General features: G+C 47.6%; 1 protein-coding gene across 1 annotated transcript; it reads left to right on the top strand.

The window, feature by feature from the left end:
- Window positions 1-1,128: 1,128 nt before the first annotated feature.
- atp1a2a (ATPase Na+/K+ transporting subunit alpha 2a) lies at window positions 1,129-27,326 on the top strand. The gene is made up of 24 exons (XM_029131955.3): window positions 1,129-1,223; window positions 2,038-2,112; window positions 2,896-2,955; window positions 3,723-3,926; window positions 5,739-5,852; window positions 6,216-6,350; window positions 6,899-7,016; window positions 8,162-8,430; window positions 9,702-9,900; window positions 10,829-10,938; window positions 13,225-13,359; window positions 14,576-14,655; window positions 15,014-15,123; window positions 16,128-16,303; window positions 17,928-18,064; window positions 18,875-19,025; window positions 19,728-19,896; window positions 20,542-20,696; window positions 22,732-22,855; window positions 24,587-24,732; window positions 24,822-24,952; window positions 25,046-25,147; window positions 25,377-25,468; window positions 26,959-27,326. The coding sequence occupies exons 1-24, from the start codon at window positions 1,212-1,214 to the stop codon at window positions 26,985-26,987; spliced, it is 3,033 nt and encodes a 1,010-aa protein (XP_028987788.1). The 5' UTR covers window positions 1,129-1,211; the 3' UTR covers window positions 26,988-27,326.
- Window positions 27,327-27,463: the final 137 nt, after the last annotated feature.

The following is a 27,463-nucleotide window of genomic DNA, read 5'->3' as shown; positions in this document are numbered from 1 at the left end:
GGGCCTTTAACTGACTTGACTTCATTAAGTCACATTGGCTTTGTGGATGCACATTCACTCCATGCTTGGACAGGACCCTGGCCTGTGGGCCCCATCCCATTCACTCGTACAGACGTTTGCCAAATGTAATACAATTTGCTCTATACGTTAGAAATGGCAAACAGAGGAAAAGCAAAGTGACCCTGACCAAAGTCTAACCAGCTCATTTATGCCAATTTTGAACCAACTCCCAGAAGGATCGTGCAACGTCCTGTTCACCAGTGTGATGTAAGAGCACATAATTCCTCATCAACACCGAGGCATAACTGTATAATTCGTCTCAGCTTCCTCTTTATCTTACCTTCTCATCTGTCGAGGCTTAATTTGAGCTACTTGATTACATCTCTGTTTGCCATAGCTGAAATTTAAATTTCCATAATAATCCACGAGAAACACACGACTTTAATAAGTGCCTTTATCTTCAAATCTAACAAAGACATATGTTGAACCCTAAGCGACGAGGACGGCCGCTGAAACAGGATCACAACCAGCCATGAAAGCGCCAGCCGTGTGGGAAGAGGCCGGACGTAAAAGTAACTGGCAACTGGCGAGGAGACATTTGGTGAGAGTCTGACACGGGATCAGGCTGCATCTGTTGTGTGGGCGCAGTGGAGGCGACCCGCCTTATGTTCCAAATACGTCGGGCCCTAAGTTAAGTACAGCTTCGCACCGGCTGCAAATTATTTTTCCAATCGTGCACAACAAAAAACATTAACGCCACGTTAGCGGCTTTATCTTTGTGGCTGAATTAACGAGTCATTAAACTGTTTGCGATAGGATTTAGCCGCAGAGCAGACACCACGATTCCATTTGTGGCCGGAATCCAGGGGTTTCATTACAGATCATGGGGTCCGGTGCCGGTCGCTCATTATGAAGTGTGTTAAAACGTTGACAGCAGTGATTGAGCCACGTGGGACATTTGTGTTTTGCGAGGGGGGGGGGGCGCATTGACCTGGTGGTGCACGTGGTGGGGAAGGAATGAAGTAGTGGGGAGGGTCAGGCTCAGGTTACTCTGACAGGAGGGGGAGGGGGGTGATGTGGGGGTGCCAGGCCCAAAAAAGCCACCAGTGTCTTCCAAGGGGGGGGGGGGGGGGGGGGGTAGGTGTCAGCTGTGGCGAGGCCCCTGAGCACCGTCTTTTACTTCGCAGCCTGCCGACGTCCGGACGTCCATCATGGGCAGAGGGGTGAGTCCTTATTCACGCATAACCTGCACTTCTCGCCTCATTTCCACGCTTTTTTTTTTTTCAACTCAAAGCCGCTTCCTGTCCGGCTTCACGCGCCGTAACGAGCACGTGGCGTGGACGCGCACCGTGGAAAAGTTTTCTAAACGCGTCCGCGGCGCTCGTGCGAGGACAATGGCGCATTTGCGACGCGGTGACGTGTGGGGATGATGGCTTTCTGCTCGCCGACTTTTTGTTCCCCTCTCGCTGTTTATTTGTGTAATTACGTAATTCCGTTTTATTCCCTCCATCAGGCCCATTCCATTTAGCTCCATAAGCGGACGGCCTGCTAATATTGCTCGCTCGCAGTGGGGGGAAATTGCTATGCCAGACACATTTCAGGCACTCCACCGGCTCCGCGCTCCCTCTTTGCCTCTTTTTTGATTACTTTTTCACTGTGTCACTCGCTCACACTTTTCCCCTCGTTCTCTCCGTACATCCATCCTCCGCTGGCGCGCGCGCGCGTGTGCCGCTGAGAGGAGACTGACAGCAGCAGATGATTTCCATGATGCGCCGGCCGCGCTTCCGGCAGTTGACGACACGCGCGCTCTGCCGCTCGCGCAAACGAGGAACTGACGCTACGGGGGAAAAAAAGTGTTTCCTCGTCCATATTCAGTGAAGTTTACAAACAGTTCCGGGGGATTGAAACGAAGCAGCGCCCATTGTGTTTACACTGATGTTTGTAATACACGGCTGTGGATGTAAAAGGCGCCAAACGTGACCTCTCTCTCTCTCTCTCTCTCTCTCTCTCTCTCTCTCTCGCTCTCTCTCCTTCCAGTGTGGTGCTGAAAATGGAGGGAAGAGGAAGAAGAAGGACAGGGACTTGGATGAGCTGAAGAAGGAGGTGGCCTTGGTGAGGAAAACCAAAAAAACAGGCCCTGGGCCTGTGTAAATAAAGCTCAACGACAAACTATTTCACGGACGCGGGGGCAGATGTGTGTTTGAGGCCGGATTCCTGGGAGCCATGTTTGATTGTTTTCCACTCAGGCCGTTCTTAAGGAAGAAACGCTTGGATTGCTTCCCTGTTTTATTGTTAAATGATGGAAGTGACCCCTCACTCTGTGGGAATGTCACCGTCTTGGCAGATATATATATATAATTAAGCTCCTAATGATCCTAAATGCAATACACAGGCGGCTTCAGGGCGGTGGGAGCCAATAAAAATGCACGAGCGACCGAAAAAAGGAGGCTGAAGCCGAACTAGTTCTTCGCCAACGCGTTTCGAGGGTTCGGCTCACACGTAGTTTTGTCCCGGCAGGCACAAAGCCCAGGCGTCTATCAGGCGGCGGTATCAACGCTGGAGCAGGAGCTCGGTGTTTTAACTCCGCCATTGTCTGACCTGCTGTGATTAGGAATGAATCGCGATGTCTCACGCGGGGAGAAGCAAGCGTTTTGTCCCGCGGGGCCGAGGGCTGTGATGCATCAGCGCTCTTGCCCTCATGATCCAGTTGATCGTTAGTGCGGCGGCTTATTAAATTTCCCTTTCACACTCGCAAGCACGCTGCTCCAGCTCCTACAATAGGACAATGGAGGTCCTGCTGTGATTGGCTGGTGAAATTACATTTGATTTTGTGCTGTTTACTGATGCCGTTCCACCGAGGCTCAAGTAACACGGGAACTTTTTATGTCCCTGCAGGACGACCACAGGATAGGAATAGAAGATCTGGGCAAACGCTATGGATTGGACATCACACGGGTAACGACACGCAAACGCACCTTTACACATGTGCAGTTGCACATGGACACGCAACGGAGAGGCGCCGGCTGCTGCACATCGGTATCGGCGCGATCTCTGCTTCTTGTACTGCAAAGCCACGTTCAGACTGTGACCGAGCATTACTTTGGTCAAGCTAGAGCCACTGCAGCATCCTCAGCTCGCTGTGAGCTGCTTCATCTTTAATCCCTCAATCCCACACACACACACACACACACACACACACACACACACACACACACACACACACACACACACACACACACACACACTTTGATGCAGTCCCATTGATGCAACACACACCACAAAGGTCTCCCTGAGTTAAGTTCGACATTGCAGTCGTACTGAAACAGATTTTTGTTGTTGTTTTAAAGGTTAGCTTTATAAAACAGCCAGACCGGGTTCACGCGCCGTGCAAAAGCACCAAAAGCGTGAAAAAGGGCAAATACGTGTATTTTAATGTGGCAGCGTTTTGGCGTTGCACCTGCGTTTGAGGCTTTGCCGTCGTCTGGAAGGAATAAATCAGGGGGAAAACGCACTGTGGAGTTGGATCTGGTTTAACGGCCAAGCACCTTAGATGAAGAGAGTCACTCAATTTATTATCCTCGCGGTGTTAAATAGGTCAGGCAGGAATACTTGATGTTCTGCAAGTGTAGCAGTAAAATTGCTTTTTAAGCCCGGGTGAAAATGAGGCCATTGTGTTGTTAAAGGCTTCTCTGAGCAGGAACAAAAACTGCCTCCTCCTGCAGGGCCTGAGCCACGCCAGGGCGGCAGAGGTTCTGGCCAGGGACGGCCAGAACGCGCTGACCCCCCCCCCCACCACCCCGGAGTGGGTCAAGTTCTGCCGTCAGCTGTTCGGGGGCTTCTCCATCCTGCTCTGGATCGGCGCCATCCTCTGCTTCCTGGCCTACAGCATCCAGGTGGCCATGGAGGACGAGCCGGCCAACGACAACGTGAGGAGCCGCGCGCACACGCAACGCGCGCACACACAACACGCTGAGCACACGCGCCGCCGCCGCCCAGGCCTCATGCATATTCTACGTACGCGCCGCCGCTAAATGAGGGTTTGCACTTACACACAGACTCCACTCGCCAGCGCTGAAACCCTCATTTTCATGTTTTATGGACTCGCTGCTGGAGTTCTGTTACCGAGGTTAATATGCATTAGTTGAAGAGCTGGATTCTCACTAATGCAGCCTCTAATTAAAATTTCACACCATTTGTTGATAGCACGCCATCTTAATTCCCTGAATGGCCGTTCACACATCTACACATACGTACAGTGTGAGCGTGCACACTGTCCGGGCACACTTCCTCTAACGCTGTGTGCTCTAATGGGCTCCTGTTCGTCGCCAGCGTCTGTGGCCTTACATTAGAAATCAGGAGTGTCAAAACATTTCATTTTTTCCTCCAAGGGACATTTGTTAATGTGACTTTTACCCATCCGGCATTCAGACAACTACTGTAAATCCTCCTGGTGAAGGCCGGGGCCACAGTGACGGCGTGTTCAGGTCACATGGACGCGTGTAGAGGAAATCAGCAGACAGGAAACGCATTCAAAGCACATTCAGCCCCGATTGATGCTATGATGTGTTCTCAGGATTACTCGCACACGCGGACGCGGCGGTTCCTGGTATTAGCGCAGATAAATATTCAGACCCACCGCTGAGCAAATGGAGCCAAGCAGCCATCCAATCTGCGCGTTATGGCCCCGAGTCATTACGCAATCACCATCCAGCGCCGCGCTAAAGCCCTTGCGTAACACGCGCCAACGTACGGGGGACGGACACGCACACACGTGACGCCTTTAATCTGCCTGCGATTTAATCTGGCCATTCAGGGCCGCGCGTGCAAACCGCTGGTGCCGCTGAGCTGCAGCTCTTCAGGCCCTCGGCCGCCTGCAGCTTTAGCGCTCCAGTAAATGTGCAGGCAGGTATTGAAGATGAAAACCTACAATAACAGGGCCCAATTTTTTAACTTTTTAGATACGAGCTGCTAAAATCAGACAGCTGACGTGCCTCCAGACCTTTGTGGGCTCAGCTCGGACAGACGCCACTTTCGTGGTTCTGCACGGCTGCAGAACGACACTTAGCGTCTTCCGCGGCGCTCAGAGGCTGAGACTCCCGACAAAATGAAACCAAAACAAAGCGCGGAGACAAAGCCGGGAGCTGCGAAACCGCGCGCTGAGTCGGAGGCGAGCGTTGTAAACACTGACAAGTGATTTTCTCAGATACAGATGTATTTCCTGGTTCAGAGGCTTTTGCATTGCCATAGTAAAAAACAAGCCATTCGAGTGTAAAAAGAGCGAAACTTTCTGTGGCTGCTGTCAACGGGAAACGGCTCCTTCCAGAAAAGCAAACTTTTATTTAATTTTTTTCAGAATGGAGGAAATTTCAGTTTCCCCGTTGCCCAGGACTCGGCGAAACCAGCTGGCGCGCTTTCATCCGCGCCGCCTCGCTGTCTTGTTTGCATCAGTGAGAGCTGAACGCAGTATAGGAGAAGAAACACGCGAAGCGGCTTCAAAAACACACGCTTCCTGCTTTTTTGGAGCGCTCCAAAGCCGGGCTTCGCTTCAGAAAGTCTCCCTCGCAGATCAAGGCCTTGGTTCTGGGTTGTGAAACAGATGTTGACTCGGACTGAGCCGTGGTTGAGTGGTAGATGTAGGACGGGTCCGCGTTTTGCCCTCCTGCAGTAAAAGCCCTTTAAAGCTGTCCGGCGTGACCCGCCCGGCGCCGCTAACCGGGCCCGCTTTCCCTCCCCTCCAGCTGTACCTGGGCGTGGTGCTGGCGGCCGTGGTGATCATCACCGGCTGCTTCTCCTACTTCCAGGAGGCCAAGAGCTCGCGGATCATGGACTCCTTCAAGAAAATGGTGCCACAGGTAGGTTGATGCTCACGCGCTCAGCCTTAAAACGCTGCACAAAGGGGAATAAATGTTTGAGGCAACTCCGGATTGTGAGTGTGTTGCATACAAACTGCTAGCATGTTATCCATCTCCAGGACATCGACTGCCTAATTCTTTAATCTATTCCGTCTCTCTCCACCCTCTTTCCTCCTCTGTCACTGCCTTTCACGTACCTCTACACCCGCTGGCTTCTCTTTTTATCTCTACTCTCTCTACCTCTGCCTAAATCTGCTTTGTGTTCCCAAACTCTCTCTCTCTCTCTCTCTCTCTCTCCGGTGCTGTGCTCTCCCACTGCCTCCCCCTCGCCGTCTCTCTCCCCTCCTTTTTACTCTGTGCCAGCAAGCGACTGTGATCAGGGAGGGGGAGAAGATGCAGATCAATGCTGAGCTTGTGGTGCTGGGGGATCTGGTGGAGATCAAAGGGGGAGACCGCATCCCAGCTGACCTTCGAGTGATCTCCTCCAGCGGATGCAAGGTAGGGGGGGGTGCTGGGCTCAGCCCTGGGGAGCCCAGAGGTCTCAGTGGGGCTGCAGCGGTTCCGCTGGTTTTGGTTCTGCACTCGGACTTTAGTCTTTTTACGTTTTCTTACTTTCTCAGGTGCTGGTGTTTATTGTTTTTAAATAGTAGCTTGGCCCAATTAAAAGTTGCATCACATGAGTGACCAGTGCCAATTAAAAGTGTTTGACCTTTAATCTGCTTCTAGCGTGTAGAGAAGTGCAAAGTTTCTGCCTGTGCAGATTTTTACTTTAGTTCCAGAAACGTTATTTTCTGTAGTTTGACCTCTGACTCGTGCATTGTTTCTTCATACACAGCTTTCAGTGCAGTGTGACCCGACCACAGGTTGACTGCTGCTACACATGTCCTGAGCCGTGCATGAACACTGTGACAGCAGCGATACATCAGCGCACCTGTTGGTGTGGAGTGCTGCTTCTCTCATTTCCACCCTGTCAGTCTCACCTCTTCCTCTCCTCCCTCTCCCCCTCATATCTCGCTGAACGCACCCCCTCCCCCCCTCGTGTGAAGGTGGACAACTCGTCTCTGACGGGAGAATCGGAGCCGCAGACTCGCAGCCCGGACTTCACACACGACAATCCCCTGGAGACCCGCAACATCTGTTTCTTCTCCACCAACTGTGTCGAGGGTCAGTAGGCCACATCTGGCCGAGATTGTCTCTAAGCGTCTTATTGGAGGCCATCTGGAGACCGTCCTCGTTTGGCGTCGCCACCCGTCCGTCAGGGTGTTCGTGCACCAGAAGTTAAGGGACGTGCCCGAATCTTTTATCTGAATAGACTATTTTATTCTGGTGGAAGTTATCTACAAAGCAGACAGTACACACCAGAAACCACCACATTTCAAACTCATTCAGCAGCTGTTTCACTCATTTCATGCAGTTTTTGTTAGTAAATGGAGTTTTTGATGCATCCCTGTTACCAAATACTCACATCAGCATCATAATTATCATACAGTTCAGTCATGTTTTACCCTAAACAGCCCTGTGTTTCCTTTCATGGGGCCGTTCTTGTACAAACAGCTGATGCAGAGGCTCCATGTGGATTACTTTACTGCTAATATGAGAGGCTGTGCTCCGTCCTCCCTCACTCACTGCAGTATCTGCTCAGTCCACCTGACCATCAATCACAGCTCGAGACCTATAATTCACCTCCATCCATCAGCGGGCTTTATTCAGCCATTACCTCCCTGTTAGCCTCCCTTTCTGTTTACAAAGTACTGCACTCAGCGCCCGCGGCGTCTTCCACACCATTTACAGTCACACGTCTCCACGTTTCACCCTGAGACATGTGCTTTAACAAAGACTGGACGGCCTTGTTGCAAATCCACATTTAGCCTTCTGACCTGCACAGACTCTAATTAACGCTGTTTCCTAAACTACTATATTTACTGTACTAGAATATTTGAACCGTAATATTACAATAGACACCATTATTTGACAGCTGAAGTTAATTGTTATTTTCGGGATGATGCTTGTTAATTGTCTTCAAAATATACTCAACTAATAAATGATGATGTATTGTTGCGAAGCAGCCACTTGGCAGCAGATGAAGTGGTTACAATCAGCTCCGCCTTCACCAGCTGGCCTGTTTTGTTTCACAACCAGTTGCAGATTACCCGACATCATCTTTGGCCTTCATATTTTATTAATTACCAGCAATTAGTCTCTGCCCTATTTGTCACCTCTGAAAGTTTGTCAAACAAATCTGGACTAAACACATGCATCTTATGAGAGTCTTACACGAAGGATGCTCTCCGTTCGTCCGCCCCTCTCAGGAACGGCCCGCGGCGTCGTCATAGCAACCGGCGATCGCACCGTGATGGGCCGCATCGCCACGCTGGCGTCCGAGCTGGAGGTCCGCCGGACGCCCATCAGCATCGAGATCGAGCACTTCATCCACCTGATCACGGGCGTCGCCGTCTTCCTGGGCGTCAGCTTCTTCGTCCTGTCACTCATCCTGGGCTACACCTGGCTGGAAGCCGTCATCTTCCTCATCGGCATCATCGTGGCCAACGTACCCGAGGGGCTGCTGGCAACTGTCACCGTGAGTGCAGCGCGCGGGCGCCGTAATGAGCGCGGCTCCTCCGACTCGCGGCCTAAACTGCTGTTAATGGGATCTCGTGTCTCTGCGCCGTCTTGTTGCTTCTGCTGCTGTTGCTTCGGCTAAAAATAAGCGTGTCCCGTTGTTGCGAAGCGAGGTCGCAACGTGACCCTGGGAGACAGACAGTGACGAGGAGAGTGGGGAAAGTTATGAACTGTGTTCTGCACACAAACAAATGAAGGAGACTGAGTTGTGTTAATGTTGTTGTCGCAGTTCTTCCACTCTTCGATTTGTGTGTGTGTGTGTGTGTGTGTGTGTGTGTGTTGAACACAGTCTTTGCCAACAGAACCGTGCCCTCAGGGCTGCATTCGGTGGCTTTTGGCTGCTTAGGGTCACAGAAAGACTCTTGACATATTAAGACCTTGTAAAGTTGTGTTGGCAAACATTTCTCTGTTTACACAAGCGGAGCGTGTCGATGGATTTGATAAGGGCCACTTCAAAATAAATATTAATAATTAAAACCGAGCTGAAAGGGCGTTTTCTGACTCTGCTTTGAGCTCTGTTTTGCTCTCCACCATCAGACGCTGCGTCTGACTCATTTCTCCTCTTTTAACTCGCTATTCACCACCTTTTGTCTGTTTTATGGCGCCTGCATCAAAGTGTTAATGAGCTATTTACTGAAAATACCTGCCAAAGGTCGAACCCAAAAAGGCTAAAGTGCTTTGTAAACCTGTGGGAAAATGCAAAGTTGGGTTAATTCTGTGCTTTTTTTTTAATTTTTCAGCAGATGTTTTCACATTACACATAATTATATGATTCATTGTTAACATACAAGCATTGATTAGCGCAGCCTCAGCTCTGCCAGCCCCTCTACCTGACATTCTGCCGACTGGCTCGCTGTCATGGCCTCCTGGCGCCGCTCTGTGGATCGGGGCCATCAGCGGCGTCATTAGTTACACCTGTGCTGTTCCTAACACTAATTCCCCCTCGGTGAACGTTCGCCGCCGCCGGGCGCCGAGAGGCCGGTGATTTGTTACTCGGGTAGAACCGCGTTCAACTCTTCAACCTGCGACGATCAGGGGAACGCGTTGAATCTGCGCGTGATGTGGCAGAAGCAACATATGGAATGCGTGTAGTCATCGTATTTCTGTGTCCCCGTGCACCTGCTTCACGCTCAACAACAGTCTAACACACTGATGTGTAAACATGCTTGACTAACAATTATCCCCCCCCCTTCCCCCCTCCCCTTTTGTCACCCCCCTCCATCCTCCCAGGTGTGTCTGACTCTCACTGCCAAGCGGATGGCGAAAAAGAACTGTCTGGTGAAGAACCTGGAGGCCGTGGAGACTCTCGGCTCCACCTCCACCATCTGTTCCGACAAGACGGGCACGCTGACCCAGAACCGCATGACTGTGGCCCACATGTGGTTTGACAACGAGATCCACGAGGTGGACACCACCGAGGACCAGAGCGGTGAGACGAGAAAGATGGAGATGGGCAGTGTGTGTGTGTGTGTGTGTCGGGTGGTGCATAGAGGAAGTGAGACTACCTGTCAAAACTCATCCGTCCAACGCTCGCGCTGGCAGCCAGCGCCGCGGTTCACGCTGCTGCTTGGATTAATTGAGCAGCGGTGGGCGGCACAACCCTCGGCTGCAAACGCGCCTCCTCCCCGAGTTTCGTGGCAGAACCGCTGCAGCAGAACCGATTGGATTCCTGTCTCCCACCAAAACAGCGAGAACCCTGAGCCAAAGCCTAATGAAACCTTAGCAGTAAGCAAAAGGTTTGGAGGGAAGAATTGAATCGCGGGACAAATTGTGCGACCGCACGATAAACAGCCGGCGGTGCTGAAACGGTGCGTTTGCTGAAGGGAAACGCCGGCGCGCTCATTTTTCAGGCTCCTGTGTTTTTTTGCAGCCGCTGCAGCTTTTTGCAGCCGTTCGCGCCTTCGCTTTGTCAAGTTCAACATCCGCAGTCATAGTTTACCCCCGTGTGCTGCATGTTGCATGACACTATCATATACTGTTTTCACAATAAGCGCGACACCCGAGTGACCGCTCCGCAGCGCCGGGGCCACAATGAAAAATGAATGCAGGAGCGAAGGTCGTTTCCAGCTCGACTGGGTGGCGGCGGATGGAACTTTGATACCAAAAATTTCCAAACAAGCTTTTATTTTTTGAGACACCGTAGTTAAAAATGAATGGCATTTTCCAGCCTGGGGAATTGAAAGATCGCTTTTGTCAAGGAAAAAGTGATTTCTCAACTTAACTGACCCTGATTCTGTTATTTTGCTACAATATCCAGTGCTGCTCCCAGAACCCGCAGTTAAGTCGCTAGCATAAATAGTGCATGAGCCCTACTTTAAAAACGCAGCCTAACACGGCTCCCTTTGCTCTTCTCTCAGGTTCCGGGTTTGACAAGAGCTCCGCTACTTGGGCTGCTCTCTCTCGCGTGGCTGCTCTCTGCAACAGAGCTGATTTCAGGCCCGGACAGGAGAACCTTCCAATCCAGATGGTACGAGCCTGCGCCCGACACCGACACCAACAGCAGCTTTTGTTCCGATTTGGATCAAGCGGTTCATCAGAGGATGCTAGTTTAACATTGAGGGAAGCTAGAATTCATAAATACACAATAATATGCAAATAACCCGTTGGAAGCATAGTTAAAATTTGACTCGAAGGGAGGTTCGGTGCTTATTTTACCGTCAGTGCATTCAGTAGGAATTTGAAGACCAACAATCAGTTTACCCTTCAAGCGTTTTCTTTGTGCTAATGACATCACAAAGCGTATTCAGCTGTGGCGCAGAACTTTATGTCTCTCTCAAACCAATTAAAACGCTACAAAGGAGACGTACCTTTATTCCGAGGTGTCGCATTTCATCACGGCTAAGAGCCGCGTTCCTACCTGAAGGTTAGCGTCGTCGCTGGTTTCAGTCTATTTATGGACGGGTTGATTATATAAAATGGATGACAGACTGTTTTATACATCACGGTGGAAAATAGACCGAGTTACACAATAGGAGTACAAGTACGCATCACAAAGATCAGACTTTGAAAGCATTTTAACCCTGCACCTTATTGAAAGTAAAACTGATTTAATACAAACAATATATAAAGATCATGTAGTTAAATAATAATATGAAAATGACAAATAACAAATAAAAGCGCTAGATTATGCAAATTCCCTCAGATCTTGGTCTTACTGCAGTAAAGTACTGCAAGACTACTTCACTCATGTCAGAAGGACTGACTCCATTCGGGGCAGACGTGTCAGTTGTTGTGATGAATATTAATCCATAATTATATTCAGAACCATTTCACAAGTGGTTGAATCAGCTGCTCTTTGAAGCGTTTTACGCTGCAGTCAGTGCTGTAAGTATTTCTATATAAAGCAGCGCGTCGCCCACTGTGAAGAAACAAACCATAAAAATAACTTGTCAATACCACTTGACACAGGTGCTGTGCTGTAACACACACCGGCCTCCGTCTCACACATGAACACACAAAGAGGATAATCCAGTGCCCCCCTGGATAAGACTCCCCCACACTGACACACAGCGCCCGCGCTGCCGGTAGGTGAGTCAATAATATCCAAATGTTCTGCCTCCTGCTCCGCTCCAGCCGGACCTGCAGGAATCCTCCGTGCGCCCTCAGCGACAGGGATTACTGCTGCTCCACTCCGGTGGGGAGCGAAGCGCGTCGCCTCGGCCCCCGCGCCCCCCGCGGTGCACAGGCTCCCTCCCTGCATTAAGCCGTATCTCCTGACAGGCCTCAAACACGGGAGCCGAGGCCGCTAAAAGCCCCGGCCCCCGTCCGGACGCGCGGGCGAAACGGAGAAATGGAATTTCCTTGATCTATTTACTCATTCATGAAAAGGCGCAAACAAGGACAAATCTCGCAGGGAGCGTGTCCTTGTTGTGCGTCTGTTCATGAATGAATAAACAGGAGCAAAGAGGAAAATCTCTTATCTGGGTTCGGCTCCTGTAGGTGGATCGTGCGTCGGGTCAATCATCGCAGCATCGATTTTAATAAATTGGGGCCAAAAGTGGGATGAGCTGCCGTGATTATCATGGAAATTTGGTCCGGGGGGATTTTTTTTTCCAGGCTATCAAGAGGAGAGTTTTGTCCTAAATGATTAAAGCAGCAGCCAAGCAACTTTGTCACCCAATTTATAAACAGTAAATATGCGAAAACCTTGGATTCAAACCGGGTGTAATCAAATTGGACACTGTACCGGGCCCACCTGTACAGACTAATTCGATCCAACACAGCAGCTCTGCTGCTAATTCTCCTACAAGGTTATAGCTTTCACTTTTTAGGGTGATAGCTCTGCTACAGAATATGTTTATTATAGGGCTCACAGTGGGAGCTGGAGCTGTGTGATGTTTTGACCCATCATTGCCCACAACCCTGGAACCAGCTCCGGGTCCAACTGTGTTCCCTTCAGAACCATACCGTCAAAAATGACCTTTCTTCTCCGTCCTCATTACGTTCTTCTTCTCTCCCAAACTAAAAATGAAAACTAGGTTTAGCACTTAAATAACTTTTGCATTACAGCATTACATAACTTTAAAAAAAACAATGTTGTGGGCCGTTTGTTGACACAAATGGGTGCCAGATCGCTGCATCATTAATGGGCGGCGAAGGAAGTCGTCACCAGGTGCTGCTTGAAGCAATTAAACATCACAGTGCGACGGCTAAACACAGGCAGGGACACAGACAAAGGCCTCGTTTCTTAATATGCGTATGTGAGCGCCTGGGCTAATGTGTGTGTGTGTGCGTGCGTGTGTGCGTTCAACAGAGGGAGACGGCGGGGGACGCTTCAGAGTCGGCGCTGCTGAAATGCATTGAGGTCTGTTGCGGCAACGTTCGTGGGACGAGAGAGAGAAACCCCAAAGTGGCAGAGATCCCATTCAACTCCACCAACAAGTACCAGGTCGGCGCGAGACTCGGCACCGAGCATTCTATAATTATGCTGTTTCTTGCATTTTTGGTGGATTTAATTCATTTAATACTGATAATTATTGTAATGTATACTTATTTCATTGAGTGTAACTGAGCGTATGAATATTTTTGTGTGCCAGACACAGTCATGCATATTCATTTTTAACCTTTTCCCATCTGCTGAGGGCGTCCTAAGCATGCTCTCTCACAGCAGCAGCAGCAACAAGAGCAACAACAACAACAGCACCAGCAACAACAACAGCAGCCTGTTTTACATTCATGTGGCTGCACGCATTCACACAAACAGCGACGCTGTAGTGTTTTCCTGTCGCGGGCTCCGATGAGGCTCCCTTTCGGTGCTCATAAACGCCTGGAAGTCGGTTGGCCGCCGCTGTTTATGACCCTTTTATGAATTGGCGATAAAGAAAAGTTCATTAAATTAGCCTGTTTGGTGAAGTTAGACGATCTGCACCTTAGTCACTTCCTCTAGTTATTTCACAGAAGTGCTGATCAGAAAACGCTCAAGTAACTGATCAACCCTCTCGATAAAGGGAGAAAATGAAATATTAATCAACTCTGGAGCTTTAACGCTTTGCTCAAGGGCACTGCGGCAATTAAAGCAGGGGGAGGGTTTCCCCGTCCCTCGTCCCTCCCAGTCGTCTCCGGTTCATCTGGAGAATTGAACCAGCATTTGAATAACGCAGCGGCGGCGCCGAAGCAAACAAAGCACTTCCTGCCTGCGTTTTGTGCACCTGTTCCCCACCTTAAAATAGGAACGTCTGTGTCGAGGGAGGGGGAAAAAAAAGCAATTTTCCTCTGGTTTTCCGAGATTAGATAGGCTGTGACTCAGATACAAATTACCTGGGGGTGCGAGTGTGTGTCTGTGTGAGTGAGGGGAAGTGGTGATGCCACAGGAAGGCGTGTGAGCCTGTGAATGAATGCTGGGAACACGTACGGCTTCCAGAGTGCATTCAGCCAAGTCAGCTTTAACGAGGGTTTTATTTCCCACCACTTGGAGGAATATGACGGCGGCCGACCCACCAATCCATTGTGTGACTGCGTGAACAGCACTGCGTGTCTGTCCTGAGCTTTTCCCGTTTAAACATAATGATTTTGGACCGTCGATGAACAACGTGCTGCCGCTTGTTTCCATATAAATCCGTTAACGCGGCGGCTTGGCCACTTTTCCTGCCCGCTGTCGTCCTCAGCTCTCCGTCCATGAAGTGGAGGACAATCCCTCCGGTCACATTCTGGTCATGAAAGGAGCGCCGGAGAGGATCTTAGACAGGTTGGCTAATCAATAATGGATCGATTTTATGTCTCACAAGTAATACAGCGCTGCATTTTGATGGTATTTTTCATTTTACTTTTGCAGTAAGGTAGTATAATAAAACCCTGTTACTGGCTACATTGTTTTCATTTGTTTCCTATTGTCGGTGCATCTTATGAAGAGACTAAAACCAAATATGAGTTCCTATCGAGCCCACGTTGGTGATGGAACATGTTGGACTGCACCGCATTATATTAAGAGTTGCAATGTTCTGAACGTAGAATGAATTCTTTGCTGTGGATATTATTAGTTGTGCATTATTTTTGCACCAAACCTTATGGCTGATCGATCTTTTTCATCTTGTCGCCCTTCGCAGGTGCAGCAGCATCATGCTGAACGGTGAGGAATATCCGCTGGACGACGACTGGAAGGACGCCTTCCAGAACGCCTACCTGGAGCTGGGGGGACTGGGAGAGCGGGTGCTCGGTGGGTGTGGCTGCAGCAGCCATTATCGCATTGTCTGGGGAGAAGCAGTTGGACACAGCAGTTACCTTTTATATTCTTCTTGGTAAATAGGGTAGCTGGGCCAAATGTCCCTATAAATGCGAAGTGAGTGTTTTTACTGCGGCGGCGTGGAAAAGGACGAGGGGTTTGGTGCAGCAAATTCAACCAGCGCTGCAACAGAGAGACCATAAGTGCTGTATAGATTATCAGCCGGTAACGGAACAGTAATTTAATTTGGATCAAGCTCAGCACTGGCGCCTGAAGTAATCTGACTATAAAATAACAATTTTCCATTTTGGGTAAAAGTTATCAGCTGAAGCTCATCTTCCAGCTTCCTAAGTGTTTAGCGTCCCCAGTCTGTAAATGTCATCAATTTGACAACTAGAGAAAAAGTTACCTGGCATCTTTAAAAAAAAGTGCCATGGGTAATAATTATGTGCTATCATCATTTTTGCTGGAGTAGGTGTCACTTCTTCAAACAGCGTCGTGTGGAGCGATGCCACATTTGCAGTTAAACTCCTAAAATCATGTAAATGATTAAATCGTAAGTTGCGCCTTGGGTGCTGGTGACGGGTCGGGCGCTTCATGACAAAGAGCCTCCTCCACATTTAGACTGAGCCTAGTTTTTCCATCAGAAGCATTTTATTTTGCTTTGCTCTATAGGGATTCAGCAGATACATATTTCAAAAGGCGGCGGCTCATGAATTAATAAAAATGGCTGATTCAATTTGTATTTTAGACCTGCAACATCCACGCCTGCATCTAAAATTAAAAGTGATTTGTATGAACGCTGTACGGGTCATGTATTATCTAAAGGTGACTTTGAGGCCTTTTATCCTTTACATTTCCTTGTAGTGCTAAGTAGCCGCAGCACAGTGCTTCGTTGTTGATTTAATGGCTGTATGAAATGTCAGGTTTGTTCCACGGCCGCTGTAAACACTGAGATGTCGTGAACCATCGTCTTGCTGCTCCCTCTCCTCCTTCAGGCTTCTGCCACTTGAATATGTCTCCGGCGCAATTCCCTCGAGGGTTCACCTTCGACTGTGACAACATGAACTTCCCCATAGAGCAGCTTTGCTTCCTGGGCCTCATCTCCATGATTGATCCGCCGCGTGCCGCTGTGCCCGACGCAGTGGGAAAATGCCGCTCCGCTGGTATCAAGGTAATTGGTTGCACGGGTTCAGGCGTCAGCGTGGTTCCTAAAAAGCCTTTTCCTGGGGTTTCGTTTATCGGGCTTTTCAGGGAGGGGATTTACATGTCGAATGTCTTTTCTAGTTGTATAATCCAGTTCCAATGACAACCGATCACTCTGTGGGGCTTTAGTTGATGATGATCAATTGACAAATGAAGAAAGCTGCTGTTTTTAGCTCTGACCATTTTGTCACAGGAATGACAACATTAAAATAAATGTTGTCTTTATAAGGCTAGATGATAATTTATGATAGGATCCACTTAGTAAAATGTTGATCTATTACCAGTTGGAACATGTTAATCAGCAGCAAATAGACACAGAGCAGATGGTTTGTCAGAAGAGTAATAATAAGCCTGCAGGAAGTTCCCAGTAAAGGATGATGAGCAGAATGAGGGGGAACTTCTGCAAATATGGAGGAGATTCAATTTGAGGTACTTTAGTTGATGTTTGCTAATCTCCCTGTGATAATGAATTTTTGAAAGACACACTGGTAATTGGCTTAAAGGAAGAGTGGAGCTGTTGCTTAAGTGTAGAGTAAAAACAACTGAGCTGATGACAAGTCTGATAAGACAATAAAATCCCCAAGTTTTAGCAGCAAGTATCGGCTCGGTTTGTGATGATTTTAAGTATTTTCGACACAGATCTAAAGAGATAGTCGTATCTGTTGTAGTTCCTCTAATCTATATAATGTATCTGAATGCACAATTGAAAACTTTATCCAGCTATATAAAAAATATGTCTCCTTGCAAAAACTTTGATAAAATGTAATATTGAGTTTCAGCTGTCCTCCATCCTGTGTCTATTTAACATGAATACTGCATTAAACTCTAATCTACCTGGGATTTAATGAGAGTTGTTGGACTCTCTGCGAGGATGTACTGCATCCATGAATGGATTCTTGTGGTGCACTGTGGGTGTAATGCCTGATTGAGCTGCTATTCTGGATGTACTAGCGTATGCATCTGTGTGGATGCAGGAGAAAACTGGGGCACATTCTGTACTGTGCTGTACTGTAATACTGCTGCTTTGATTACTTTATATTGAGTGGAGCGCTACCCGCTCGGCTCGGCGTTCATCCTCCGTCTGTGGCATCAGTTCAAACACTGTATTTAGTGCTCACACTATTACACCTCTGTACGTCTTCCTGATGTGAACACAAAGAGATTTTAATGCACATCTGGTCAACTGTTACTCATTATTATTTATGGTATAAGATATGGACGCCCGCTCAGGCCTCATGTTAACTTTAAATGACAATGTGTTGCTTTGTGTGTAAAAGGTGGAACAGTTTATACTCCTGAGTATGTGCAGATTGTAGATGCTGTGTGAAAATCCATCATCATCAGCTCGTCCCTTTTTATTTGGATAATAACCAAACATGGAAAATATCCGTGAGAAAAGCTGCTTGAGCACAGGCTGTAGCTGCTTAAACCTGATCGCTAAACACCGAAACAAGAATTACTTTGCAGAGGAGAAATGAAAATAAGCAGTTTGAGCCAAAGGCGAACGCGCACCTACTGCACTGTAGCCCGCGCTGCAGCAGCCTTTAGTGTGATAAAGCTGTGATTTATGGGGCCTTCTGTCTGCGGCTCAGGTCATCATGGTGACCGGAGACCACCCAATCACAGCTAAGGCCATCGCCAAAGGTGTGGGCATCATCTCCGAGGGCAACGAGACGGTGGAAGACATCGCCGAGAGACTGAACATCCCTCTGAGTCAAGTTAACCCCAGGTGTGTGTGTGTGTGTGTGTGTGTGTGTGTGTGTGTGTGTGTGTGTGTGTGTGTGTGTGTGTGTGTGTGTGTGTGTGTGTGTGTGTGTGCGCGCACAGCTGTACACCACTGCATGTTTGTGCACGCAACATTATGCTCATGCTCATGCTCATGCTCATTGTCCTGATGTGTGCTTAGTAAACCCTTAAGAGCCCAAAGTAACACTAGAGCAGGACTCCCTCCTCCAGGATGGATGAAGACGTAATAGATGACCTGTGTAGATAGAAATACTAACACTGCACAATATAGAAAATAGATAGGTAGGTAGACCTGCCAAGTGACGCACGGCCCTGCTGCCGCTCCCTTCTGTTCATAGTAGGAAGCTTTCAGGATGCTGATGGGCAGATTTCCTCGCTGGATTGCTTCCACCTGTTCTTCTTTGTCTTATGTGGAGTTAAGTTAATGTTGCTGTTGGCTCCGACTCCTCTGCGAAAAAAAATAAATAAGCGCATTTCCCAAAATGTCACACAATTCCTTTAAGACAGAGAGCATAGATAATTGTATATTTCCTTCCTGATGGTGTGTGTGTGTGTGTGTGTGTGTGTGTGTGTGTGTGTGTGTGTGTGTGTGTGTGTGTGTGTGTGTGTGTGTGTGTGTGTGTGTGTGTGTGTGTGTGTGTGCGTGTGTGTGTGTGAGAGAGAGAGAGGGAGAGAGACAAAAGAGGGAGAAAGACTAACTTGAGTAGAAAACGAAAATGTCAAAGCCTCCGCTTTTGCATAATTGCCCCTGGTGGCACTGACTCCTAACTGTGTGGCTATGTGTTTTTCCCAGGGATGCCAAGGCTTGTGTGGTGCACGGCTCAGACCTAAAGGACATGAGCTCCGAGTACCTGGACGACCTGCTGAGGAACCACACTGAGATAGTGTTCGCTCGCACCTCTCCCCAGCAGAAGCTCATCATTGTGGAGGGCTGCCAGAGACAGGTCAATGGATGGGAGCGTGCACGTGGCCGTGTGCATTTTAAATGCCTGAATGCGAGCCTGTGTGTGTGTGTGTGTGTGTGTGTGTGTGTGTGTGTGTGTGTGTGTGTGTGTGTGTGTGTGTGTGTGTGTGTGTGTGTGTGTGTGTGTGTGTGTGTGTGTGTGTGTGTGTTTGCGATAAAGTCCGGATGTGGGCAGTGTGTCTGAATGCAGGTGGGTGTGCATAAGCAGACGTATGTGAGTTCCTGCCATTTAAAGCTGAATGCCTCCTTCTGTGTGTGTCAGTGCCGATGGATGAGTGCATTGTCAGCTTGTTTATGTGTGCGTTTGTGAGAGACCTGCTTGTGAGTGTGCGGTTGAATACAAATAAACAATATGACTGTCTATAGCATAAACAATATATGTCTCCGTATATGTGCTCAGCCTTCATGTGTGGAGGGTTTAAATGCACTCGTGGACATTCCCACATATTGAGGTCATGCTACAATTCACCCAGACTCACTCAAACTCACTCTGTGTGACTGAATGACTGCAACTCGGTTCCATTTTTCATTTAATCTCCCCAGAGCTGCTTTGAAAAGACGTTATTAAGACAGAAGGGGTGAGAGAAAGAGAAGGAAGCGGGGAGAGAAGAAAGCTTAAATCACGGCACTTATCTTTCTTTTTTTGTGGTTTTCTCTCGCCGGCCGCGTCTTCTGGGGGCAGGGAGCCATTGTGGCCGTGACGGGCGACGGCGTGAACGACTCGCCGGCCCTGAAGAAAGCCGACATCGGCGTTGCCATGGGGATCGCGGGGTCTGATGTGTCCAAGCAGGCAGCTGACATGATCCTGCTGGACGACAACTTTGCCTCCATCGTCACCGGAGTGGAGGAGGGTGAGTGTGGAGGAGTGGGGGGGGAGACGCGCTGGGAGAGTGATGGAGAGAAATACGGCCATTGTTGGAAGAAAAGGGAAACAAAGGGAGAGGACGATGAGAGCTGTAACACTGGGAGTGATTCAGAGGCCGGTCATGAGAACGGGGACATTACCGAATTAAATCTTGTCACACTTGAGTTTTCACTTTCAAAAGATTTGACGGAGAAGACTTGAACATCTCAGCTTTTATAGAGGTAGAACCAGGACAATAATGAAAAAGCAACACCTTGAATTTCTGTTCCCATGTATTGAAAGGATATTTCAGCCAACAATTTTGAATGGACATGGTTCAACTGCATCACATTGGTCAGAGCTGGAACTTGACTTTTGATCTGTAGTTTTCTTATTTGTGACTGAGCATTGTTGCGTCTTGGCCGTCAAGGACTCGCGGAGAATGAGTTTTAATCTAAGGTTGGTAAACATCGCTCGGATTTCACAAAGTCTGGAAATTTACTTAAAGTCGTAGACGCCTGCGTCAGCAGAAGAAAATGTTCAAACTCTACTGGCGCGTTGTGGAATCGATATTTCTTCACATCTCGGCTTTGAACTGGAACGAATCCCGCCAGCTTTGACTTTCTGCCCCCGCGCTTTTTCATCGCCACAGGTCGTCTCATCTTCGACAACTTGAAGAAGTCCATTGCCTACACGCTCACCAGCAACATCCCCGAGATCTCCCCCTTCCTCCTCTTCATCATCGCCAGCGTTCCTCTGCCCCTGGGAACGGTCACCATCCTCTGCATCGATCTGGGCACTGATATGGTGAGCATCACAACAGCAGCACTTCGCCTTCATTATCTGAATCAACAGGTTTGCCTGATGGCCTCAGAATCAAAGACCGCAGCCGAGACTGCGTGAGCGAGCGAGAGGGAGAGAGAGAGAGATTTCCTTTTCCCTACAAACTTTTTTATTTTTTATGTTCGGACAGTAACTTAACTTTAAAAACATATAACTTAAAAAAGCAACTTGCACATTAGATGTATAAAATATTCACAGGTTCCTTTTCTCCGTTGTGTTACGCAGAACTTTCCAGTGTTCCAAGCTAATTATTGGTTCATTTTTGTGACATGTCTCAATGACTAAATGCTAATTATTAGCATGTTGCGCAGCTGCAGGCGAGCTAAAGGTGACTTTAAGGAAAACTGTGTTAACGCCGGTGTCAAATATGAGTGCCTCAAGGTAAAAAACAACAAAAAAAAAAGAACAAAAGGTTCGGTTTAATTTGTTCTTTCTGTCTGTGGGAGAAATGTGCTTCTGGCCCGCTGCCGATGCCCATTTGTTCAAGCAGAACAAAGAGCGGGTGACGCTCACACACAGATTTACATTTTACAGATTTACACAGCTCTGCCATTTCCAGATGCCAGTCTCTCCATTGTGTTTCCAGCAGCAACAAAAAGAGTTGCTGGCACGCTGCGCGCCCGAGGGGCGTCATCCATCATTGCGAAAGAAAGGAAGCATGCGAAGAATATATTCAAACGGACTTGTTCACTTGTGTTCATTACTTAAATTCTTCTCGCCACGTGTGGGAAAACTTGCCCGTGTGCGTTGGATCCCGACGAGGTGTGGAACGAGCAGGTCTCGCAGGAGCCTCCACGGGTCGAACGTGACGAGCAGCGGCTTGATCACGTCCTTAATAACAGTTGTTTTACTCGGGTGACATCAAAAGTCAACTTGTTTGGTTTTCGAGCACCAGGACAGATTTGTTCCGTGTTGACAAATATTTACTTAACTATGCGGATCACAGGGATAGCGAGATCCTTTATTGGCTGTTCTTTGCTTTAAAGACGCGGTGATTGAAGTTTAAAAGCGCCTAATTTGTGCGCCTGCTTTGCATAGAAAGCCTCCTTCCTTCAAAGTGGCTGCACATGTTCCACAAGCCCCGATGGCGAGAACAGCTGGGTGTCTCTTTTGAAAAGTAGGACACTGGGATGAAAAATAATAATAATTAAATATTCAATTAAGTACCTGAAAATTGTGTGTTTACAGTTACACTACAAGTAAATCTCCCAATTTCCCACGTCTGCTGGTGAGGTTGTTAACAGCTTGTTAACAGCTTAGTTCAACTCCAGGCTACAGGCTGGAGGGCTCTGCTGAGATTTAGCAGTGACAAGCAGCACTTGGAGTCTGCTATGATTATTTTTAGCAAGCACTGCCATGTGGAAGAGGATGGCTGCAAACGATGTTGATCAAAGCGCGATGTGGCACACTTACGAACGCCTCAGGACTGAAATTTGGCAGGAGGCGCCCGGAAAAAGAAACACGTGGCCGCCGCCGCCGCGGTCGGGTCCCGTTCGTCGCTTTTCTCAACTCCACTGCCGCTCCACAACAAACTGGATTTGTAGCCACGGAGCATGTGCTGTGTTTCACGCTGTGCCAAGTCCTCACCTCAGATCCACTTAAAGCTCAGAGATTTCCTGCCCTAAGTCGCACATATTGCCCTGTTGCTTACCAGGTAAAACCAGCCAATATAAGATCTTTATTACAGGCACCTCTCTCCCCTCCCACTTTATGAGTGTCTTTAAATCCGCTATCATTCATTCTCCCCTCCTGCCTCTCCTCCCGCCTCTCTCTTCATCACTGTCGTCACTCCTTTTCTCTTCTCCCCTCCATTTTTTCCCATCTTTTCTCCCTTCACACTGTGATTGAACACTGAAATATATTAATAGCCATATGTCCAGTCTGTTTGGCGCTATCCTGGTGCCTTTGTACAGGTGCCACTAAGACGGATACCTGCACATTTATTGTACAGGCTGCATAAACTGGGCTGATCTGTTCTACCCCAATGCTTTTCCTGCAGGTTCCAGCTATTTCACTGGCTTACGAGACGGCGGAGAGCGACATCATGAAGCGCCAACCCAGAAACCCCAAATCGGACAAGCTGGTCAATGAGCGTCTCATCAGCATGGCCTACGGACAAATAGGTTTGTGTCCCGTGACCTCGCGGCCCCTTGTGGTTGGTGGCATTAAACTTCACTGGCAGGAAAATATAAACAAAATATTGACATTTATGAGAAAATGCTATCTTCATAAGTGTTTAGGTATGTTCACTTAAGCAAAATAGATCCAGAGGTGAGAGCTAGGACAGTAGAGAGTCCCTCAATTTTCTTCTAATTGTCGTGACATTTACAGCGAATCGAGAAGTGGGGAGAGCAGCTACTGTATCATAGTCATGTTTCACTGGTTGGAGCCACTCACGAACGCGTGCTTTTATCTCTGGTTTTCGATGGTTTGGGAATAGTGGAAAAAAAATCAAAGGCTGGCCCCATTTCATAGGTTGTTAAATGGGTCAAAATATGACAGGGCTTGACTGGATGACATAAAAGCTGAACACGCTCAAAACAGACGGCGGCTCACAGCGGTTCCTCCAAGACGAGCGTCCACGGGGGCAAAACTTTTGCAGGTCACATCGAATCACATTTATAGAGCGCTCGACCAATGAACCGCTCTCGATCCCGACGCGTCCACGAGCGGCCGCATGATCCGATGTGCAGTGACAGCGGAAGTGACATCACCGGCACCTTGAGGCCGAAGCATCCAGGGAAGCGGTTCCCGTCTATGAATGCGGACGCGGGGGTTGAGTCTCACGACATAACGAACGAGCCGATTAATAAGCATCGTCTCACTGCTTGATCGGCCCGCGAGTGAGGCTGCGAGGACGCTGTGAAATAAGACGTCCATCACGCTGAAAATGTTACGCCCACTCTGACAAAACGAATTTGCTAACATGAAATTAAAACTCACTATCCGCTATTATTGCGGCCATCAGCTGTCTGGAGCTATTTACTTACAAAACAGCAACACGTTCACCTGCGTTGCTTTAGGTGACAAGCTCCAGGTCCATGGAGGCAGAATATCTGCAGCTATAGACTTTGCATTTTTAGAGAGATAGATGATAGTTTATCATATTTTCATATATTATCTGTAAATAAAGAAATCAAATACGTTGCATCGGCTGTGATGGCTTCATGGCTCTGTACCTGCGAGCTGCACACGCTGCGCAATGACAATAAAGCTGAATCTACTCTAATCTAATCTAAAATAGCCTCAGTCAAGACACCCATAGCATATAAATCTTGTTATTTTCCAGCTCCGTCCATAAAAAATGTTGCAACAAGAATGTAAATCATACACACATGCATCATTTACACAGTGGTTTGCAGCAGTCTCCCCACCAGCCAAACCGTGTCATGGTCATTTATACCAAGATCCCAGAAATGATTGTGATTTAAAGAACCATGAGATTAGTTTATACAAGACACTGCACAAATGCAAGAGGTAACGTGTAATTTTATGGGTCTGCCTCCACATTTTTTCTGGTTTCCTGGAAAGAACGGCACAAGTTCACACTCGTTATGAAGATAATTGAGATTGTATTTACACTTTGAATTAGCTGATAGTTAATTGCCAGTCGAACCTACAGAGACTTTCAATAGATGGGCTGAACATGCAGAAGTAGGGCTCACATGGATTTCTAAGCACTTTTAATAATAAAACAAGGGTGAATGAGTAAATGAAAGGATCTTTTGAAGATCTTCAATTTGAAAGTAACACCTGCTCGTAAACTCAGCATAACTTGTCTCTAACTGAAATAAATTTCTGTAGATTGAGATTTGAGGTCTGACTAACGGACATGCACGTTGTTGTTAAACCAGGTATGATCCAGGCTCTGGGTGGTTTCTTCACCTACTTTGTGATTCTGGCTGAGAACGGCTTCCTCCCGAGGACCCTGGTGGGGATCCGCCTGAACTGGGACGATCGCGAAGTCAACGACGTGGAGGACAGCTATGGGCAGCAGTGGGTAAGAATCAGTGGTGAAGACGAAGTCAGTGCTCCCGCTTCAGGATTCCACGCTCGTAATAACAGATTCTGTGTGTCCGAACCCGGCAGACCTACGAGCAGAGGAAGATCATTGAGTTCACCTGCCACACCGCCTTCTTTGCCAGCATCGTGGTTGTCCAGTGGGCCGATCTCATCATCTGCAAAACCAGGAGGAACTCCCTCTTCCAGCAGGGCATGAAGTAAGTCAGAGTAGGGAAGAAACACTGACCACAAGCAGGTTCAGCTTCTGCAACGGTCCAAACCTCCAACGTCTGCTCGATTCTGCCCAACAGGAACAGGATCCTGATCTTTGGCCTGTTTGTGGAGACGGCTCTTGCTGCCTTCCTCTCCTACTGCCCTGGAATGGACGTTGCCTTGCGCATGTACCCCCTGAAGTAAGCCCTGCATATGCATGTCTCCACCCAAGCGAAAAATAACCTCTTAAAGACCTAATAGGCTGCCATTAGCCTGTCACTCTCCCCTTTAAATGAAGTCTGTGATCTCCTTAAACACCACGTTGTTATCCCTAATATTCAAAAATGGCTGCAATGAATTTAACAATTTGCACTCTGTCCGAGACTCGCTAACACCTGCCCTGTTGTGCTTTCTCCATCTTCCTCTCAGGACCCTGTGGTGGTTCTGTGCCTTCCCATACAGCCTCCTCATCTTCATTTATGATGAGGTCCGTAAATTAATTCTGAGGAGGTGCCCTGGAGGTAAGCACTTATTAAGCGCAACCAAGATTAAAAGGTTTCAACCCTATTTGTCTTGTTATTAAGCTAGAAGAAAAAAAAGTGCCAAGTGAGGATCGACATGCCTATATCAGGAACCGCAGCTGCCTTTTTCCATTAAGAGCTTTCCTCGCATCCTATCTCCCTCTGTCTTTCTACTGTCCTTGTGCAAAATAAACATCCTAGATGTGTAGCTCGTCCACTGCTTTAAGGACACACCTACCGCAGCTCTGCTCTGCTAATCTGACCCCAAGCTTTTCAGCAGGCAGGTGACAGATGGTGACTTGCAGGAGAAACTCAACATCATCCAAAAGAGGCCAAAAAAAATTCATAAAAGCAGCTGTGAACTGTTTTGTATGGAGATTAAAAAGGGAAACACAGGTAGCAATTTTACAAAACAGTGTCGGTAGTAATTAAATGATGATTGACGATGCAGTATGAAAGCTTTAATTACGGTATAACAGTGCAATCATAGGATTTTAGCATTGGCACTAGCTGCTGTATGGGAACAGCTAGTATTTCAGTTTGCATTCCATTTCACTTTTTTTATATATACGACCCACAAAATAAGAACGTTTTCGGGCAACACCAAACCTAAAGCAGTGCAGAACGCAGGCCACTCGTGGTGAACAATTGTTGAGCTCTGAGAGCTGCAGCCTCGGCAGCACTTGACTGATTACCGCTTGTTTCTCAGGTTTGATTTTTGACAAAATATCACAAAACATCATGTAAATGCATGGCTGTCTGGCAGCTCCATTTGATACAATCACATCTCATAAACAAGAAAACACCCAATGGTGAAATATCACACATCCACATCACCACTGAAATCTAATTAGATCTTATTCAAGGCCTGCGTCTGCTTCACATTTTTGCAAAGACATTTCAAACTTTTTTACAGAGACTGAGCTGTGGAAGAAAAGCGGGCGGGTGAATTTTCACTTTGTTGATAGCAGCACCTTTGGATGATATTAACAGATCTTTATTGTGCTTCTGGCCTGGTGTTTACGTTGTCAGCCAGCCAGTTGAACATGTGTAAAACACGCTCCAGGAAATCGATTATACCTGTCCAACAGCAGCAGAACGAGTAGAAAACGATGAGAAAGGAAATTAAAGCACGCTGATGAAGACACGTGAGATATGCCCCAAAGATCATATGCACGATATGGACACAAAATCTGTTCACTGCCACAACGTTTCAGTTGATGAGGGGGGGAGGATGAGGAGGCAAATACGATTTATCGTGACAGTTAATCATTTCTGTTAATCTGTGTGTCACGGGCTGCTGATCAGAGTCTTAGACTTATATGAAGATTCATTTGGAAATGTACAGAGACAAAGACAATGAGATGAATACAAATAGAGTAATACAAAAGGATGATATGAGGTGCGCTCGCATGTCATTCTGGACCCTGACACACTCACACACACTCTCTCTCTCTTTTGGTCACTGTCTCTTTTTTCTTCTGTTGCAGGTTGGGTGGAGCTGGAGACGTATTATTAACATTCAGAAAATGCCAGTTTAAATTAAGTGACTGTGAGTTTGTGTGCGTGTGCCATCTTGTAAAGCTAGACGTGTGTGTATGTGCGTGTGTCTGTCTGTTGTAATATTGCATGGATCAGTTCACAAATCTGATTATCATAAAAATACTGCTGAAAATAGGCTTTTGATTGTGCCTTGAGTTTTTCCTTTTTGTTTTATCAGAAAACATTTCCTGCAGAACAATGGTAATGTAAACCTTTGTGCCTTACCAAAGTGATGTATTGTACCGTTAGGCTGTAAAGCGAAACTGAATGTCATTCATTATGTGAAATATACCAAATAAAAATGTTTTACAATGTGTCTCTGCCTGTGCTATTTTTATTTATTGGAAACATACATATACTCTTATTTCATAAAAAATGCTTCCTTCATTATTTCCATGTAAACATTCTATTGGCCAGTAGATGTGGGTGCTTTTGCATGTTTCTTGGTTCATC

Source organism: Betta splendens, chromosome 17, assembly GCF_900634795.4.
Source record: "Betta splendens chromosome 17, fBetSpl5.4, whole genome shotgun sequence".
NCBI classification, from domain to species: domain Eukaryota; kingdom Metazoa; phylum Chordata; class Actinopteri; order Anabantiformes; family Osphronemidae; genus Betta; species Betta splendens.
This window is presented reverse-complemented; position numbering and strand designations above follow the sequence as displayed.